Source organism: Manis javanica, chromosome 11 (genome assembly GCF_040802235.1).
Source record: "Manis javanica isolate MJ-LG chromosome 11, MJ_LKY, whole genome shotgun sequence".
In the NCBI taxonomy this organism is placed as follows: Eukaryota; Metazoa; Chordata; class Mammalia; order Pholidota; family Manidae; genus Manis; species Manis javanica.
Window position 1 is genome coordinate 91,334,690 of NC_133166.1, and position 17,043 is coordinate 91,351,732.

General features: G+C 40.9%; 2 protein-coding genes across 10 annotated transcripts in view; one reads left to right on the top strand and one right to left on the bottom strand.

Moving 5' to 3' along the window:
* The window catches only part of NMNAT2 (nicotinamide nucleotide adenylyltransferase 2), a 190,843-nt gene extending 179,188 nt beyond the window's left edge, over positions 1 to 11,655 (bottom strand). Inside the window, exons 1-3 of one of the 4 annotated variants that reach the window (XM_037021090.2) lie at positions 10,262 to 10,954; positions 9,666 to 9,743; positions 8,936 to 9,072 (exon numbers count right to left, since the gene is read on the bottom strand). The gene's annotated coding sequence lies outside the window, so the exon portion shown is untranslated. Of the gene's footprint in view, positions 1 to 8,935; positions 9,073 to 9,665; positions 9,744 to 10,261; positions 10,955 to 11,213; positions 11,353 to 11,549 lie in introns of those variants that run through there. The other 3 variants (XM_073216883.1, XM_037021089.2, XM_037021091.2) reach the window with 3 other exon arrangements.
* The window catches only part of SMG7 (SMG7 nonsense mediated mRNA decay factor), a 79,102-nt gene continuing 73,594 nt past the window's right edge, over positions 11,536 to 17,043 (top strand). For 5 of the 6 annotated variants that reach the window (XM_017655674.3, XM_073216879.1, XM_073216878.1 and 2 more), the window contains exon 1: positions 11,577 to 11,715. Coding sequence is in view for 1 of the 6 variants with exons in the window: in XM_073216877.1 (XP_073072978.1) it covers positions 11,687 to 11,715 (29 nt within the window). In the remaining 5 variants the exon portion in view is untranslated. Of the gene's footprint in view, positions 11,716 to 17,043 lie in introns of all 6 variants that reach the window. The other variant, XM_073216877.1, reaches the window with a different exon arrangement.

Sequence of the window (17,043 nt, forward strand, 5' to 3'; positions counted from 1 at the left end):
CAAGTAGTGACTCATAGCATCTTACTACGCTGATGGACAGTGATTGCAAAGGGGTGTGGTGGGGACTTGATAATGGGGGGAATGTAGTAACCACAATGTTGTTCATGTGAAACCCTCATAGGATTGTATATCAATGATACCTTAATAAAAAAAATAACAGAATACAAGAAAAGTATGTTGGGAATTTTTAATATATCTTTATTAGAAACAGATCAATTAAACAGGAACAAAATTGAAAGGTTAACTAATTTTTTTAGTGTTAATTTAGTTTCTGTGCAAATTGTAGTTTGCAGCTCATCATAAATGGTAACTTTATCTTCCTACCTACTTCACTCCAATTCCTCTTTTAGTACACCCTCTGCATAGGTTCAAAATTCCCTGGTCCAGAACTAGGTGTCTCAGGGCTCCTGTCCCTCAGGGTTATTGGGGAACACAGAAGATCTGTTTACTGAGCCAAAAGACAGATTGGCACAAGTCTTACTGCACTGGTTTCTCTGCTTTCTTCCACTACCACAGATAAGCGGGGTTTGTTTCTTTGCTTGTTTTGTTTGTTAAACTCTAGCTCAGGGTAGAAGTCAGAGCTTTCCCCAGATACCAATTTCACATCCTGACTAAGATGCCATACCTGTATGGGTCCCAGTGATCTCCATTATTCTGGGATTCCGGCTCCTAGCCTACTTCTATCTGCTTCCAGGCCCTGAAGACCATCAGGGCCACAGTTCTAGCTCCAGTAACCCAATTGTGTCACTTTCAGTTCTGAAGCCCAGAAATGATTATCTTGTTAATAAATACCCAGAGATATCTTTTAATTAAAAAGTTTTTATGATTGAAGTTCTTGGAGAAGATGTAGAAATTCAAAGCATGAGCCCACAATACCATTTTGACTATTTTCTGTGCCATTCTAGATGTGAGGAACTCTGTGGTCTTGCTACCTTTTTTGGCTTTACTTGTAATAGTGATTGAGACTTCTTTTATTCTCTAATGCCAGGACTCTATTTAGAATCTCTAGAAATCTCCCCAGGGCTTCTGGCTCCAGGTCCAAGGCATAGTACAAAGTTCTCTGGTTTCCTGCTCTCCTCTCTGATTTTCTGTATATACCAATTAGAGAATTTTAATATACTGTTAAGCTGAAAGCCATACTCTGAAATGATCAGTCATTGTCCTGAATAATTCAGGGTCTTTGCAACTTTGTAAACCTAAGTTTTGAAATCCAAAAGAGCAAGGAATAAAAGAAAATAGGGAGAGAGGAAAACCCCACAATTACAATCTCATTATTACTCTACGAGAAAAGAGATTTTCCACTCTGCAATTGCGCCCTGATAATCTATCTTCTCCCATTTCTCTATTTTTTCCCAGTCTTTTCCCTTAGAAGCCACACTCCTGTCTACTTAGCCTCTCTTACCTACTATTTCTCTATTCCTGGATCCTTTCCCGCTGAAGTTTCTCACCTCTTTATATGACAAAACCTCTCCTAGCTGTCTCATTTTACAGGCAAGCTCTCTGAAACCACTCAAGTATCTTTAATTCCCATCTACATGCTGATGGCTCCTGAATCTACAGCTCTAGCTCAGATTTCTCTCAAGTTCTGCAGATCCATAAGATCTCTCAATCTCCAACGACTGCAGTTCATTTTCTCCACATCCACACATCACTCCAAATGATTTCTTCTCTTGTTTTCTATTTTCTTCCAGTTTCCCAAGCAGAAACCTAGGAGTCTTTTTGATTTCTTCCTCTCCCTCTCTCTCACATCCAATAAATGACCAAGTTTTGTCATATTTTCAGTTAAGGAATTTTTATAGCCAAGCATTTCTTAAGTACCACTATAGCCATGAATTAAAGAGGAGGTTAAGAGAGTAGAAAAAAACCAAATTAAAATGTCATGAATTCAAGATGAAAATAGTTTTGGTAAGGAAAACATTATTATTAATATTGTCTAGTGGAACAGAAAGTTTGAAAGAATAAAAACTTAGAAGATTGTTAGATTTAGTTAGAAGGTTCCCAATGATCTCAAGGTCACCTGGGTGGGGGGTAAAAATAACTTTTTTCAGAGTATATAGTAGTTTAGCAATTGTCTGGACTGCACTGCTTTGTACTGTTTTGTTTTAAATGGTGTTTTCACTCTTACCAAAATGGGTAAGAGCAGGGTGACATTCTACTTTGTACCCACAGACCAAATTCAAATGATACATTTTGTTTGGGAGAATGTCGATCTTTAAAATACAAAGTTTCCCATGGGGTAAACCCGTTTCCTTGAACTGGATCATTAAATGGAAATCATTCCACTGTCACAGATTATAGGCAGAGAGAACCAGGGATGTCCCATTCAGAAGATAGAGATTGTTGAGTCTGGCAGTGTATGTCAGAGATCACCAAGTCTGTTTTTTGTTTTTAAGACAGATTGGGGCTCTAGTCTTCTCTTCTTACTATCTCGCATGGAAGGAAGCTTCTGGTAGATACAGGCTTCTGATGACTATCACTGCCACCAGGCAGGCTGCTGCTTTTTCCTTCTTTACACTCCTTTTATTTTTTCTTTCTTTTTCTCTTTCTCTATTCTGGTTTCTTTCTCAGTTCAGTTTTTCAGCCTCTTTTTTTCATCCATAAATAGAAAAAAGGAAAAAAAGCAAATGTTGAGGTTCTTGACTAGTCACATTCCAGAGAAATGAGGAAATGCAGGTTGTTACATAACTGGGAGGAGTCAGGGGTGTGACCTAAAATTGAGGGACAAGGAGAAGAGCATTGTAAAGGTAAGAGAAGGCAAAAAGGTTAAGCAAAGGCTTCATCTTAGACTTCCATGACTTCAAATTATCCTTTTGTGAATGCCATCTAGGACATTCCATGATTATCAGGCTGTGATGGTTCCCAGCGATTCAAAATTACCAAACAGGCTAGCAATGATGGATTCAAAGATGATAACCCTTGTCAGCTTTTGCTTGTACAAAAGTATCAGTACCTGATACTGCACTACAGCGAGCCTTAGGAAATACCCTAGGACCTGCCTAAAATAAGTTCTTTTTTTTTTCAATCACCAGGATGTGAAAAGAAAGCTACTACATTTAGCTTTAATCTTCCTCCTTTTCAATTTCCACTGTTACTTTCTGGCTCCTGTAAGGTGGCAGATAGTTCAGCATTGCTTCAAAACAATGACAAACAATGAAACTCTTAACAGCAACAGCAAAAACAATGAAATCTACTTTACTTTTTGATTGGTGGGGGATACTGAAAAGTAGAAGCAATAAAAGCTACCCACTGACAGTTCACTTGACAGAAATAACTATTAATAGTTCATTGCATTTCTGACCATTTTCTATGCAATCCTATTTTGAGACAGGGACCATGGGTGTAGTCAGAGTAGGGTGAGGGCCTCCGGGGGGGAAAAGCAGGGTGGAATATTTACAGTCAGAGCAATATAACAATGGGCAAAGAAGTCCCCATTGAAACTCTGTTAAGCATTATGCAAAGTCAAAGTCACACTAATTCTCTAGAGAAAGATACCTAAGAATATAGACATCTTCAGTGAGATCAGTTAAAGGTCAAAAAGGCCAGAAGCAACTTGGCCTGGAATGTTTGAGTGTTCTGCAAGGGTATCAGCATAACCCGTGACTCTGCTGTCAGCCCTAACAATCAGACTTTGACCCAGCCCACCTTGAGGACAGGGCAAGTGATGCAAGTCCACACCCCTAAGTTTTTTCATGTTCTCGAAAAATCCTCAACTGCCTATAAAACCCCCTAGACAACGCACCACTACGGGCTCTCTTGTCCCCTCCTGGCATGAGCCAGGAGCTCTATTCTCTCACTTTATTTCTAAATAAAAGCCTGTACTTTGCTCTCCTACCTTGAGTGTTTGTGAAGCTCATGCTTCGACTTCGTGAACAAGAACCCTGGCATCAATTTCATAGTTATACTTGATATATAGTTTCATGTCTTTTGGGCATATTTTATCCTATAATGCTTTTAGTCAAGGTTTTCCATCACTTTTCTGGCTGGTCGAACTGTACATATTCCTTTTCCTGCTGGGCAACAGAATTTGAAAAAGTACACTCTGCTGCATCTCACACTGAAGGACCTTTGCAGTTGACTGGGACACTTAATGGATTATCTGAGAGCATGCCTACACAGGATCTCAAGGTGGAATGGTTCCAAAGACCTCTAACACAGACTTACCACTCTGTAATATAACTGCCCCATCACTTAATTCCCCTTTAAATTGTAAACTCTGAGAGCAAGACTGTACTGCTCACCACTCACACCCCAGTGACTAGCATATGACCCAATGCATAGAAAATTCCCAGTATATTTTTAAAGATTGAATGAGTGAAAGACTGAATAACTAAATGTTAAAATTCTAGAGGATCCATAACTCATCAAGCTTTCTCCTTAGCATTAGGATACACCAGATTAAGGTTCCCAGAAGTAAAGTATTGGTTTAGATTTAGATTTGTCTTGAAAGAGCAGAGAAAGGTAGGAACTGATCATCAGTTGAACATTCCCTATAGATCCTAAACTCTTAACTCTACCTAAGATTCCTCCTGTGCTTTAATACTAAATTTTGGCTGTCATACAAATACTTAAAGAAAGTTAACTTCGACTTCTTTGTACAGCTAAAAACTTTCTGGAACATCTGTAACATTGCTGCCTATATTTTGGAGGTGTTAGCATTACAGTATTTGGTATGTCATATAGTTTTGGTCCCACCACAAGGACATAGCTAAACAACTAAAACTATGCACATTTTCTTGGATAAAGGATTGGATCGCTAGGAAGACCATAATGGGAAGCTTACAGCCAGTGATTGAGAGAGAGCATGAAAGTGAGAGAGTACCAGAGAGGCATTCCAGAGATGTCAGTTTGAAAGAGGGCAGGGGAAAGCGCAAGCAGCTGTTTTTGTTCCTTAGGAACCTCCTTATCCTCATCTTTGACAGATCTCGGATCTCATCTCATTCAAACATAAAATTGCTAATGAACAGAGAAATCCTCTGTAAGTAGGTGAAAGCTGTTGCTTGTCTTGGCAATTTATACTTGGTCATATGATACAATTCATCATAGGGTTTTGACAGTGTCTTGTGTGCCTCTCTACAAATGCAATTCTGCAACATTTTGTGCTTATGTTTTTTTTTAAACAAGTTTAACCTACATTAATTAGAGTGTTTAGTTGAGTGTATGAAGCTCTGATTCATCCTATATACATAATAAGAGCAGCACCACCTGTTGAGCACCTACTAAGGACCTGGCACTGGATAGTATATTACATGCATTATCTAATGGAGCTTAGAGACCTACCTCCAGAAACACAACTTAAATATTTCATTTGCTTTAGAAGTTACATATGGTGCTTTCCTTAAGAAACTTACATTTAATTTATTTAGCCCTATCTAATTATAGGAGAAAAAAATAACAATATTAATGCCAGAATTTATACTTTTCTGGTGAGAAATACAATGATTAGGGAGCTTTCCATTCTACACTCTGATCCAGTTTCCTTTCTGAATTTTTAAATTTAATTTTTCTATCCTATTTTTTCAATTTGCTGGTAGCGTCTCTTTTCTCTTGCCATCCTCCCCCAGCACTGTGTTTTCCTTTTGCCACATAATAAATGGGTTAGCTACTTCCCCTATTTCCAAATTAGAAAACATAAAACTTAAAGAGAAGTGATTTGGACATTAAAGGCTTTTTTTTTCTACCTTGAAATATGAAGCTTTGCTGTGGAATAATCAATGAGTTATTCGTAATATTTTAAGCGTGCTCTTTACTCATTGCCAAAGCAAATTTCAATTAATTAAAACCTGCATCTTTTCAAATGTAATAGCAGATTTCAATTCCCTGGATGGGTTGAAGGTCTAGTAAAATTCTTTTCCTATTGCTTAGGGATTACTTCTATATTTCATAGTAAGGTGTTCATGAATAGTAAGCATTTATATGAAAGTCATGGTCCAAATTTCTGTTTTTTTCCCCTAAGATGTATTGATTCATTGAACATTTATTGAGTACTCTTTGTACCAGCCATCCTGCTAGGGGAGTGATAATACAGTAGTAAGCAAAGTAGACACAGTATCTGCCCTTACAAAGCTTACCAGCCAACTGGAGACAATGGTCACTGAACAAAGAATTATAATTATGACAAATACCAAGAAGAAGAAGGGCAGGATGCTGTGGGAATACGTAACAGGTGTAGCTAACCTAGCCTGATTGGTTTGGGGGTGCGGGCACAATATTTTTCCAAAGAAATTCAGGTTTAGGCTTGAAGCATAAGGGAGGAGAATGGTCTAGGGAGAAGAGTTGGCTAGATAAGGGGACAAGTTGTGCAAAGGCTCTGAGTAGAAAAGAATAGTGCCTATACTTGAGAGAAGCTTACTATAGCTACAGTGATTGATGCCAGGAAATGTTAGAAAAGGGGCAGACAAGGACCAGATTACATAGGTCATCTGTAGGATTAGGAACTTTATTCTAAGGGCAATGAAAAGCCAATGGAGAATTTAAGCTAGGAAATAAAAATCTTTTAAGAGCTTAATATGTTTAAAATGTGGAATATAAGAAACATTACTATTTAATTTGTTCTGGAGTGTGCTCTTTATGTCTAGCAATCTAATTATATTAATATTTATAAATATGGGAAAACTATTTAGAATTTTTCTGAGAATTGAGAAGACCCTAGGATAGTCAAGCAAAGCAGAACAGTACTTTGGTACACCTACTTATGATGCCTTGAAGGGATGAACATACATCTTGAGTTTATCTGCTTGTCATCCATACTACATTTTAACTTGAACTGCAAACAGAGGTGATAAAATAATAAAGGCAGGGAAAGGAGGAAGATGTGTATGTGTGTACACATGTGGTTTCCCATGGTTTTTAAGAGCAGATTTATGACAATGAGTATTACCATTATATTCTGTGCTCAAAAATAGTAGTCCACCTTATAGAAATTAGGAACATCAGAAACATAAAATTTAAAATACTTTTTCTTTTAGGTGGGTGTTTATAAAGAAAAAAATGGCAGCTTCTGGGTAATACAACAGATGTTGACATGAAATATATTGATTTTAGACTAGGGACCCCAAGATAGCTTCAGTATTACTGTTTGGAGTAAGAAAGAAATCTATGAACACTAAGGCCCTTGGACAATACAGAGTTTAAGAGGCTAAGGTTTTAATTTTCTTTTTAAATACTCTTCAGTCTTCCCTGTGAGCATTTCTTCTTCTTGTCTCCAGATGGTCTGTGTTCATTAAATTAGCAGATTAGATTTTAAGATTAGATTTCCTAGAGGTATTTTCTCACTGGAAGTTGGAAGAAATTCTTGAAGACTAATAAAGTTTCCCTCAGTAAATATTAGGAGAATGGAGGAGGAGAGAGCGAGCTCCAACAACCATTCTCCTACTTTTGCCTCACTGCCTCACAAATCAAAAATTTCTTCTTTTTGGATCTTGGAAGCAATGCTTTCTGTTTTCAGGCTCAGTGACTCCCTCTTAGAAGTACATGAACAAATATATATTTGACCAACTCTCTGAGAAAGGCTGCTGACCCTTGGTCTAAGATATCTTGAGCAATGGGAGCCCAAAGTTTAAATGTCAATTTGTAGCTGACTCATTATTTGAACAGAATGAATCATTCACTTGATTGAATCACTTTGCTCCATGGTCTGAGGTGCGGTACTAAAAAGAGCACAGGCCAGCTTCACATACGTTGTGTACGTGAGTACTGCATCTGATAAATCAGTCTTCTCATCCAAATAGAAACACACTTCTTGGGTACCTAATAGCGCACACAATTTGGAAACATTCAGAATATGTGGGTAAATATTAAAATAAATTAGTGCCTGTTATGGTTTCATGGAACAGGTGAGAGGTCTATTATTATAAAAAGGGAGGAGGCTTACTATGTGTTAATTGTGTCAGGTTGCCAAACGTCAGGTTACCAAATCTTTGCGAAAATTTGGCAGGAATGTTACGAATAGCTTCTCAGAAAGTAATTGGTGTCTGGTTGAAAACTGTCTACTCTGTTTGGTTGGGCAACAATGTGGTTATATTAAACTATTGTTAGTGATAAAAGGATTTTCAAAAGTTTCAACCGTCTAGAATCTGACTCACAATATCTTGATACTATATTTTTTTTCTGTAATCAGAGCCATGGATAAAGGAACCTATTTTCTAGTGCTGAATGAGAATAGATTTGGGCGTGTGGTCAGGCCTGTGAGTATTATAGAGAAAGGCAAGATTAAACTACTATTAAAAAAAATACTTTATGCTACAGGAGTTTTAAATTGTTCATTTTGGTTTGATATAAAAGAACATGAGGGCAAAAAGAAAATTAACATTTATCAAGTGCTTGTGTTGTATGTCAGGCACTCATTTGGTCACATGTACCACCATTAAAGTTCACAGGAAGCCTGCAATAGGTAATAAAGTTTCCATTTTGGTCAAGGAAGAAACTGAAGTTCAGAGACTGACACAGCAGAGTTGGAATGCACACTCAGGTCTACTAGCTTATGATCTTTCCATAAGTCATCTGGACACAAACTGAAAAACTTAGTATCAGGTAATTAGTAAACAGAATGAGAAACATCTTTTTACTTTCTTTGGTTTTAATATAAGCTATATCTACATGGGAAAAAAGTGAATAAAAGCTATTGCAGAAAGATGCTTGTATTCTACAAATATGTTAATGGGGGGAAGTAGAAAGAAAGAGACTGGAAAACATATCAAGCACTATGTAAATTCTGGGTCATAATTTTTCTGAGTCCTACTGACTTTTCAAAGCTATTTTCAAGATGGGTATCAAGGTCTTGTAACCTGTAAAGTGTAATTGTTACTATTTTATCTAATTTGTAGGGACATTGTAAAGCTATTGAAGAATCATAAAATTCTTAGGAACATGGCTATCAAATACAAGTATTATTTATATTTCTGACCTTCATCTGCATACTAAAGTACTTTGTTCTTACCTTAATTACTGCACACATCATACTGCATCCTCATCACTTCTCTACTGTTTGGTGTCTCTTCTAGAAGATGGGTTCCTCTATAGTAGGGACCATGTCTCTTTCATCGTGGTATCTATCCATAGTGCCCTGGACAGGGCCTGAAATACAAGTGCTCAGTAAATATTTATTGAATAAACAGCCCAACAATAGGATTCATCTTTCTGATCCCAGTTTCCTTATTTACAAAATGAGAAGATAGCAGTATTTTCTCAGATCACTCATCAGGAATGTTATATGTGCTAATACACTATTTACTGGAGATATAATCCACAGACATAAAAGGTTGTTATTGATGATTACTAAGTGGGTAATTATGTTACATAATATTTTTATTCTGGCTAAAATCTTTAAAAAAATCTAACCAATAAACTCCAGGAAAGAGATGTAGAGCATTTTAGCTCATATACAGTAGCAATCTCCATCCTTTGGCTCAAGTTTGAAGAGCAGAATCCTACATCAGAAATGAGAGCAATCTCTCACTAGATGGCTCTCTTGTCCGTGAGTGGGTGGCCCGTTTGTGCAGCGAGGGATGCGACGGGGTCTTGCTCCGAGGCAATCACCGCGTCACACCGCGCCACAGTAGGGGCTTGGCAACAGGAGGAGCATAGTTCAGTTTCTATTTCTTTAATGATGATCTGTCTCTGGGAATTTATTTCAAAGTAGCCTGCACTTTCATTTCCTCTAAACTTACACATGATGTTTCAGTAGCATTGGTCCAGTCTATAAATAGGTGTGGTCTGAGGGAAGGATCTTGAAAGTACCTCTTCACCTGGCACGGAAGACAGCAGCAAATGAAGTACCCAAACGGAGCTAAGCCCAAGTAGCCCACTAAGTTCCTGATTTATCCAGTGAGGATTCCTGGAGGGTCTTACACCGTGACACATCCTAAAGTATTTTGGGACAACTGCTTAAATGACTCTACAATACGAACCTATAAAATGTCAAATAATTTCTTCAAGCCATTGACTTTTCCAGCTACTTCTCACACACTCCATAGTATCACTGACCCCATTTATCATCTCTGCTTTTTAGCCCTAGACCTGACACATAATACGTATAATAGATATTCAAAAGGATTTGTTCTGAGAATGAAACCTCTCTTTCTAGACGACTTCTGTCTAGGTTCCTCTTGATAGTATTTTACCCAACGCGTTCCTTTCCGACCCAAAAGATAAAAGAGTGCCAAGTTCTAAAACACCGCAGACCCGTCAGAGAAGGGAGGTCGTTTGCAAAGGGAGGTACTGGGAGGTCTATTGAGAGCCTTCTAAGACGTGCCCCCACTCTTACTCTGGCCTCCTTGCGGCTGCAGGGTGGCTCGGCCGCAGACGGAAACTCCGAGAAGGCTCGGTCGCTCAGGGTGTGAGTGGGATGGGGATTGGGGTATTTCTGTAAGGGCTCAACCTTCCGGAAAAAGTCGATGTCCCTGTGGGTAGGACCGGGATCGCGGCAGTCGGGCGACGTTCTCCTCCCTCAGGGACCCCGTTCTTGGGACCCCGCCTCTCAGCGCCGGAGGCAATGGTGGGGAAACCCCTTGCCCGCGCCGCCGCCCCGCGCCGCGCATTCGCCCTCCCAGCTCCAGGCCGTCGCCGCCAGGCTTCAGGCCCCGAGTTTCCTTCGCAGGCCTGGCCTTTTCCACGCCCAGCACGGAGAGGAAACTATGGAGGTAGTTCCCGCCCGCAGGCTAGAGGAAAAGCCCTAGGTGAACGCCTCGAGGTCTCCCCCAATCGCTGCGGTTAGGGGAAAGGGAGGAGGAAGTGAACTTCCCCGCCCCGATATTATCACCCGGATTCCTAACTTGGGGGAGGCCTTTAGATGGAAGGGAAGCCAAGGGGAACCCTGGGCATTTTCCCGGAAATCATTCGCCAAAGGAGGGTCACCCAGTCCTCCCACACTGGTTACTATGACAGTACAACCACAGCCACTGGTTGCCATGGCAGCTACTTATCCAATCCGGTCGGTTTCCTTTCTTTTCTTCCCTGGGCTCCACCCCATCCCTTCCAACAACCTCCCAACCCGCAAGGGGAGGGGCCGCAGTTAAGAAGAAAGGGTCCTTGGCTTCGCTCTCAAGGGAGCGAGGGAAGAGGAGTCGCGGGACTGGCGGGAGGAACTGTAGGAGGAAGAGGGGGAGTTTCCGGGTGGGAAGAGTGGAGGAGTGGAAAAGGAAGCGAGAAATCGGCTGGAGTGGAAAGACGGCGGAAAACTTTGAGTGTAACTCCCAGCTGATTTGGGCTCGATGTACCTGGAGAGGCTGTGTTTGCCCTCTCGCGCGGGAGGAGAGAAGTGGATTGTCCGGAAGCAGCCAAGCGCCTCCAGCGGGCCGCTCAGGAGCAGCACAAGGGCTCACAGCTAGAGGACCCCAAGAGAGCGCTACAGAAGCGAAAAACACCCAGAGGGACCGGCGCCTCAAGTCTCGCGAGAGGGACCACGACTTCCTTCCTGGGCTTCTCTTTTCCCCGCCCTCTTCTCTTTTCCCTCCCTCTCCTCACCCCTCCCGGGTCGAAGTGTCCCTGCGCCCCACCGGCCGGAGCAGCAGTGAGAGCAGCTTTCCCCGATCCCTCCCCCTCGCCTCACTCACCCCCACCCCCCGCCAAGCGAGGAGGAGCCGGAGGAGAGGAAGATGGCGGCGGCCGCCAGCACCCGCGGGGCCGCGGGGCCGCTTCGAGGAGCCTGAGAGACCCACAGAGGCTTCGCGGGAAGACGCGGCGGCGGAGGATGAGCCTGCAGAGCGCGCAGTATCTCCGGTGAGTGTCGAGGCCGACCCGGTACGAAAGGGGAGCAAGCCGAGGGTTGGGGCTTGGAGCGACAGAGAGGGTATGTCCGGGGCGTCGGGGGAGTTGCTGCGTTCTCTCCCCAGCCGGAGGCGGGGGGCTGCAAGGGGAATCTGCGAGAGGGGGCGGAGCGGGCACACGCACGGGTTCCTAGCCCCCGCGGGCCGTGCCGAGTTTCAACCTAGCCGGCTGGTCACGGTGCGGAGAAGGAGGTTAGGGCAGCATGTTAGGGAGAATGTGGGTGCACGCGCGCCCGGGGTCACCGGCTAGCTGGTGAGGGGGGGGGAGTGAGGCGCCCGGGGAGCCGGCGGGGACCCCGAGTGGAGATGGGTGTGGAGGAGTCTGATGTCCCTAGCTGGGAAAACGCGGTATGGTGTGGGATTGGCTGGGGCGATGCACAGGAAGACCGGCTGAAGTCTGCACACCTGGGGCGGGGTGGGGGCATTCTGGGGAGGGAGGACTTGAGGAGAGGGAGACTGCAGGAAACTGGAGTTTGTTCTTCACGTGCGGATTGGAAGTACTGAGGAATAATGTCATTTGTAGTTAGTTGGCGTGGTGGGAGCATAGAAAGAGGGAATGGATGAGGAAGTGAGGAAAAAGGGAGGTACTGTGGACGGGGTTGGGTTCCCCAGAAGGAACTAGGTTAGAATCAGTGTAGTCGGAATATAGCACTCTGAGAGTCGTGTGCATTCATTAAGAATGATGTAAGTCACTTCTATGTTGGACGTAGAGTGACGCGTGGATACATACTGTGTATATGTGATGTGTGTGTGGGGTGGAGTAAGGAGAGCTATTGATAAACATTTTAAGGTGGGGAAAATGCAGCCACTTTGGAACCAAGTACCTGATGATGAGAGCACATTGAATAAAAGACACCTGCTTTTGTGCAACTAGGAAGGTGTCATGGAAGCAGAGTAAGAGCTTGGAAGTAGAGGTAAAAGAGGGTCAAAATCTTGATGGCAGAGAAAAATAACGTTCTTAGAGCCTGACATTAACTGGGGAGTTGCTACTGCTTAGAAAAGGGGAAGCAAGACCTTAAAACAAGCCCTTTTTTTTCTTTCAAGAGGAGAACTAAGAACAGGCTTATAGGAAGAAGTTTTTAAAAAGTGGTTTCATACCTTGTGGAGGGGGGAATTGGATGAGGTAGAAGTCTGAAATAAGCAGAAACGTCACTTTTGCTATTTCGTTGTTTAGTGAAGTGAAAGTATTGATGCTTTGAGTGGATCCCTATATGTATATTGCAGGAGAAGTTATGTGGTAAGTGATACATGAGGTTGGGTATTCTACTTTTGAAAGTACTATAGTCATATTTTTATTAAGCAGAGTGGAGAGAATTATGAGATCTTTAAAATGTTGAATGCCTGAATTTACAGCAGAGACAGGATCCACACATGTGTTCCAGTGACTATGGGGATAGTTGGAAAGGTACATCGAGGTCCTTTTTGTCTCCTCTGTTATCTCTTTACTGTTTACCATATGAGATAAACTTACTGTGGCAAAGATCTATGGTGGATGAAGTAGAGGGGGGATATAGAAACTATTAGGATAGTCCTTAATTTAAAGGAATTTGCAGTTTAGTATACTATGCAAGTAAGTTAATAACAGCACTGAAGAAAATATGGTAAATATGAGGCGAAGTGTTAAAGCAGCCCAAAGGCAGATTATCTGAGCAGTTGGGGAAAATCAGTAAAAACTTCGTTTGTTCATATGCTCACTCATATTCTTATGGTTCATCAGTCATTTTTTTTGATCACCTAAATGGGTGGCATTGCACCACTGTTAAGAATGAAAAAGAACTCCACTGTGCTCTTACAGAGTTGACAGTTTGTTAGGATTCAAGGAGAAAAAGACACTTACACTGTACCTTAAGGATAAACAATATTCTGATAGTTGTGGACTGAGAAGAGGGGAATCCAGATGAAAGGAAACTGGCAGTTATATAGATAGGGAGGTTGGGAGCTGGGAGAGATGTTCTGCCCCATCTCTCCCAGTTAAAGAAGACTACAGGGTGATGTGCCAGAAAAATTTAAATTGTATATATTAAGTTTGACCCCTTCCTTTTACAGATGGGAAAAGTATAGCCCAAAGAAGTTAAAATTGTTGAGGGTCATGTAGCTGATATGTGGAAGCTCTGTAACTCCAATGTAGGTCTTATAAGTCCTTATCAGCTGTACTGTGCAGCTTGTCTGGGTTCAACCTTTCTTTACACAAATACATATTGAGAGCTCACTATATTCTAGGCACTGAGAATACAGTGGTGAACAGGGGAGGTATATTCTAGTAGAAGGATATAGTCAATAAACATGAATAGGTAAGTATATTTATCAGGTGGTAACAAATATTAGGAAGAAAAATCAACCAAGATAAAGACATGTTGTTTTATATAGACATGGTGATCAAGGAAAGCCAATTTGATAAGTTGTCCATATTTGAGAGGGTCTTGAATCATGATCTTTAAGTTATAGTTAAAAAGGGTGGACAATGGAGAATTTGAGGTGATTCATGAAGAAGGAAATTCTCATGTTCATAGCTATGTATTGGGAAGATGAAGCTGTGTAGTGCAATGGTGGGTAGTAAAGACCAGAAATAATACTGTGAGAGTGGTATTGGTAAGATACGATGAAAAGCAGACTGAGAGAGTGGTAGGCATTTTAGTGGGAAGATCAGTTGGCTTTGAGAGGTTTCTGAGTTACTGTATCTTATACTTTATCATCAACTGGGCAAGAAAGACTTATCCGTAGGTTATGGAATCATTTGTAGACAGCTTGAGATAAATTCAGTTCTTTGAAGAAGAGTGAAAAAGTCAGAATGAACACAGCGTTTAAATAACCTATGTTTTCCAGTTAAAGGTGAACAGGCATTGGACCTCAAGTCCCTTAAAGATTCCTCAAGAAGCCAGTCTTTTCTCAGTCTTGCACATCTGTCTTAGGTAAATAAAGCAAGTTTAAGGGCTGATAGTCTGCTGGGACTGAGGTGGGGAGGGGGTAATAAAAAAAAAGCTTGCACCAGCTTGAATTTCCATCTTTCTGTTTATCATTCCATTTAAAGTTGGCTGTGGGGAGACCAGAGAATGTCTTTGGGAAGGCAGTGGTTCATTTTTCTTTGGTGAAAATGGAACCACTGGATTTTATAGGCAATTTCAGGAGGCTGCTAGATATTGCTGAAGGAGTGTGGTTGGGGGTATAGCAGTTATTCTATGTGACCTTGACTTTGGGAAGAGTTTTGTTGCCTAGCTTTGTGAATGGTGGAAGACCACGACTGGGCTATTTTAAACTGCATAGCTACAGATCTTCCCCCATGTAGATGAAAATTAGTTTTGTATCAGTTGAATTAATTTGTTCAGAGTAAGTGAAATGTAAGGTGTCTGTTACTAAAAGGGTGGGTGTTGGCAAGATGGCAGTTCCAAAAAAGTGAGAAATGAAGATGTGAGGTAAGAAGCATCAGTAAGATGAAGAAAGAGAGGGAATTCCCCACCAAGGGGACTGAGTTAGTCTTGAATTGCATAAATAGAGCAGAGATGAAAGAAAAGCCATCCTTTGTAGGGAAAGAAGGTGATGTTCTGGGCAAGAAAGGATGATGAAAAATTTTGTTGTTAGAAAGGAGGTGTCATTTTTTTTTTTTTTTTGAGAGGGCATCTCTCATATTTATTGATCAAATGGTTGTTAACAACAATGAAATTCTGTATAGGGGACTCAATGCACAGTCATTAATCAACCCCAAGCCTAATTCTCAACAGTCTCCAATCTTCTGAAGCATAACGAACAAGTTCTTACATGGTGAACAAGTTCTTACATAGTGAAAAAGTTCTTACATGGTGAATAGTACAAGGGCAGTCATATCACAGAAACTTTCGGTTTTGATCACGCCTCATGAACTATAAGCAATCAAGTCAGATATGATTATTCATTTGATTTTTATACTTGATTTATATGTGAATCCCACATTTCTCCCTTATTCACTGATTTATTTTTTAATGAAATGCTGAGGTGGTAGGTAGATGCAAGATAAAGGTAGAAAACATAATTTAGTGCTGTAAGAGGGCAAATGTAGATGATCAGGTGTGTGCCTATAGACTAAGTATTAATCCAAGCTAGACAAGGGCAACAAAACATCCACGGATGCAGAAGATTTCTCTCAAAACAGGGGGAATGAGGTTCTAAGCCTCAAGGAGGTGTCATTTTTGAAATAGACTAACAAGATTCTCATCTGAACAAATAAGTTCATAATACTTTCTTACATTTTATAAAAATAAACACTCTTAAGGGGTTCTAGACTGAGAAATTTGTTACTCAAATTGGAGAAAAATTCAGTCTTTCCTTGATTTATGACAAAATGAAGGATTTTAAAAGACTTTGACACCTCTGTTGAGTAAAAAAAAAAGGGTATATTGAATAAGTTCATTTGATATGGGTGGTAGAAGGGTGAGGATAGGCTGTAGATGAGATAGTAGGTGAGGTATAGTATGCTTTACAAGAACAGAAGTATGGAAATTAACATATCAAAGTTGGAAAAACAGAAGTGGGGGAAGTATTAAAGTACCAGACAAGGAAGTCATCATTGAAGTTGTTTTGGAAGCTGAGAAGATAGAATAATCACAGCCTTGGGGAATACCAGTTAGACAGTTCCAATCCTGTTATAAAAGGTGCCACAGGTGCCACTGAATGACATTTGCTGTTGTGGGAGGCAACTTATACTCTGCCCTCCCTCCAACTTTCCTCCTTTCCTTCCTTTTCTGTTCTCCTCTCCTCTTTAATTTCTTTCAGTGCCATAGGTTTTTCAGTGACATCCACTTGAAGTTGATCCTTGGTCTTAGACCTTTCTGTACAAGAAAGGTCTACGAATTGTTTTGTTAGAATTTTTTTGCATGATACTTGTTAGTGAAGAAGCTGCATTCCAGTGGCACACTTGTCAGAAACTTTGTTCCCAGAAGTAGAAATAATGTAATAGCTGCAGTTGTTTTAGAAGACAGCAGAAAAATGGTTGTCATTTAAATACTAATTAAAATTTCCAATATGTTGTCAGATAAAATGTGTCATTGTAAATTTTGGTATGGAGGGAGAGGAAGAGGTAGAATAAAGTAGCAAACAGAGCCTTAGCCTAGCCTGGAGAGAGGAACAGGGAAGGTAGTGGGAGCATGTGGGAGGAATATATATGTATACATACACACACACACTAAATACAGTGATTCCAGGTTCTGGAAGAATCTGATAATTCTGGGCTGAGTATTCACTGTCTCTAAAAGCTTGAAAACATCCTGTAGTACATATTGATATTAATTCACATGGTTGAGAAGTCATCTTC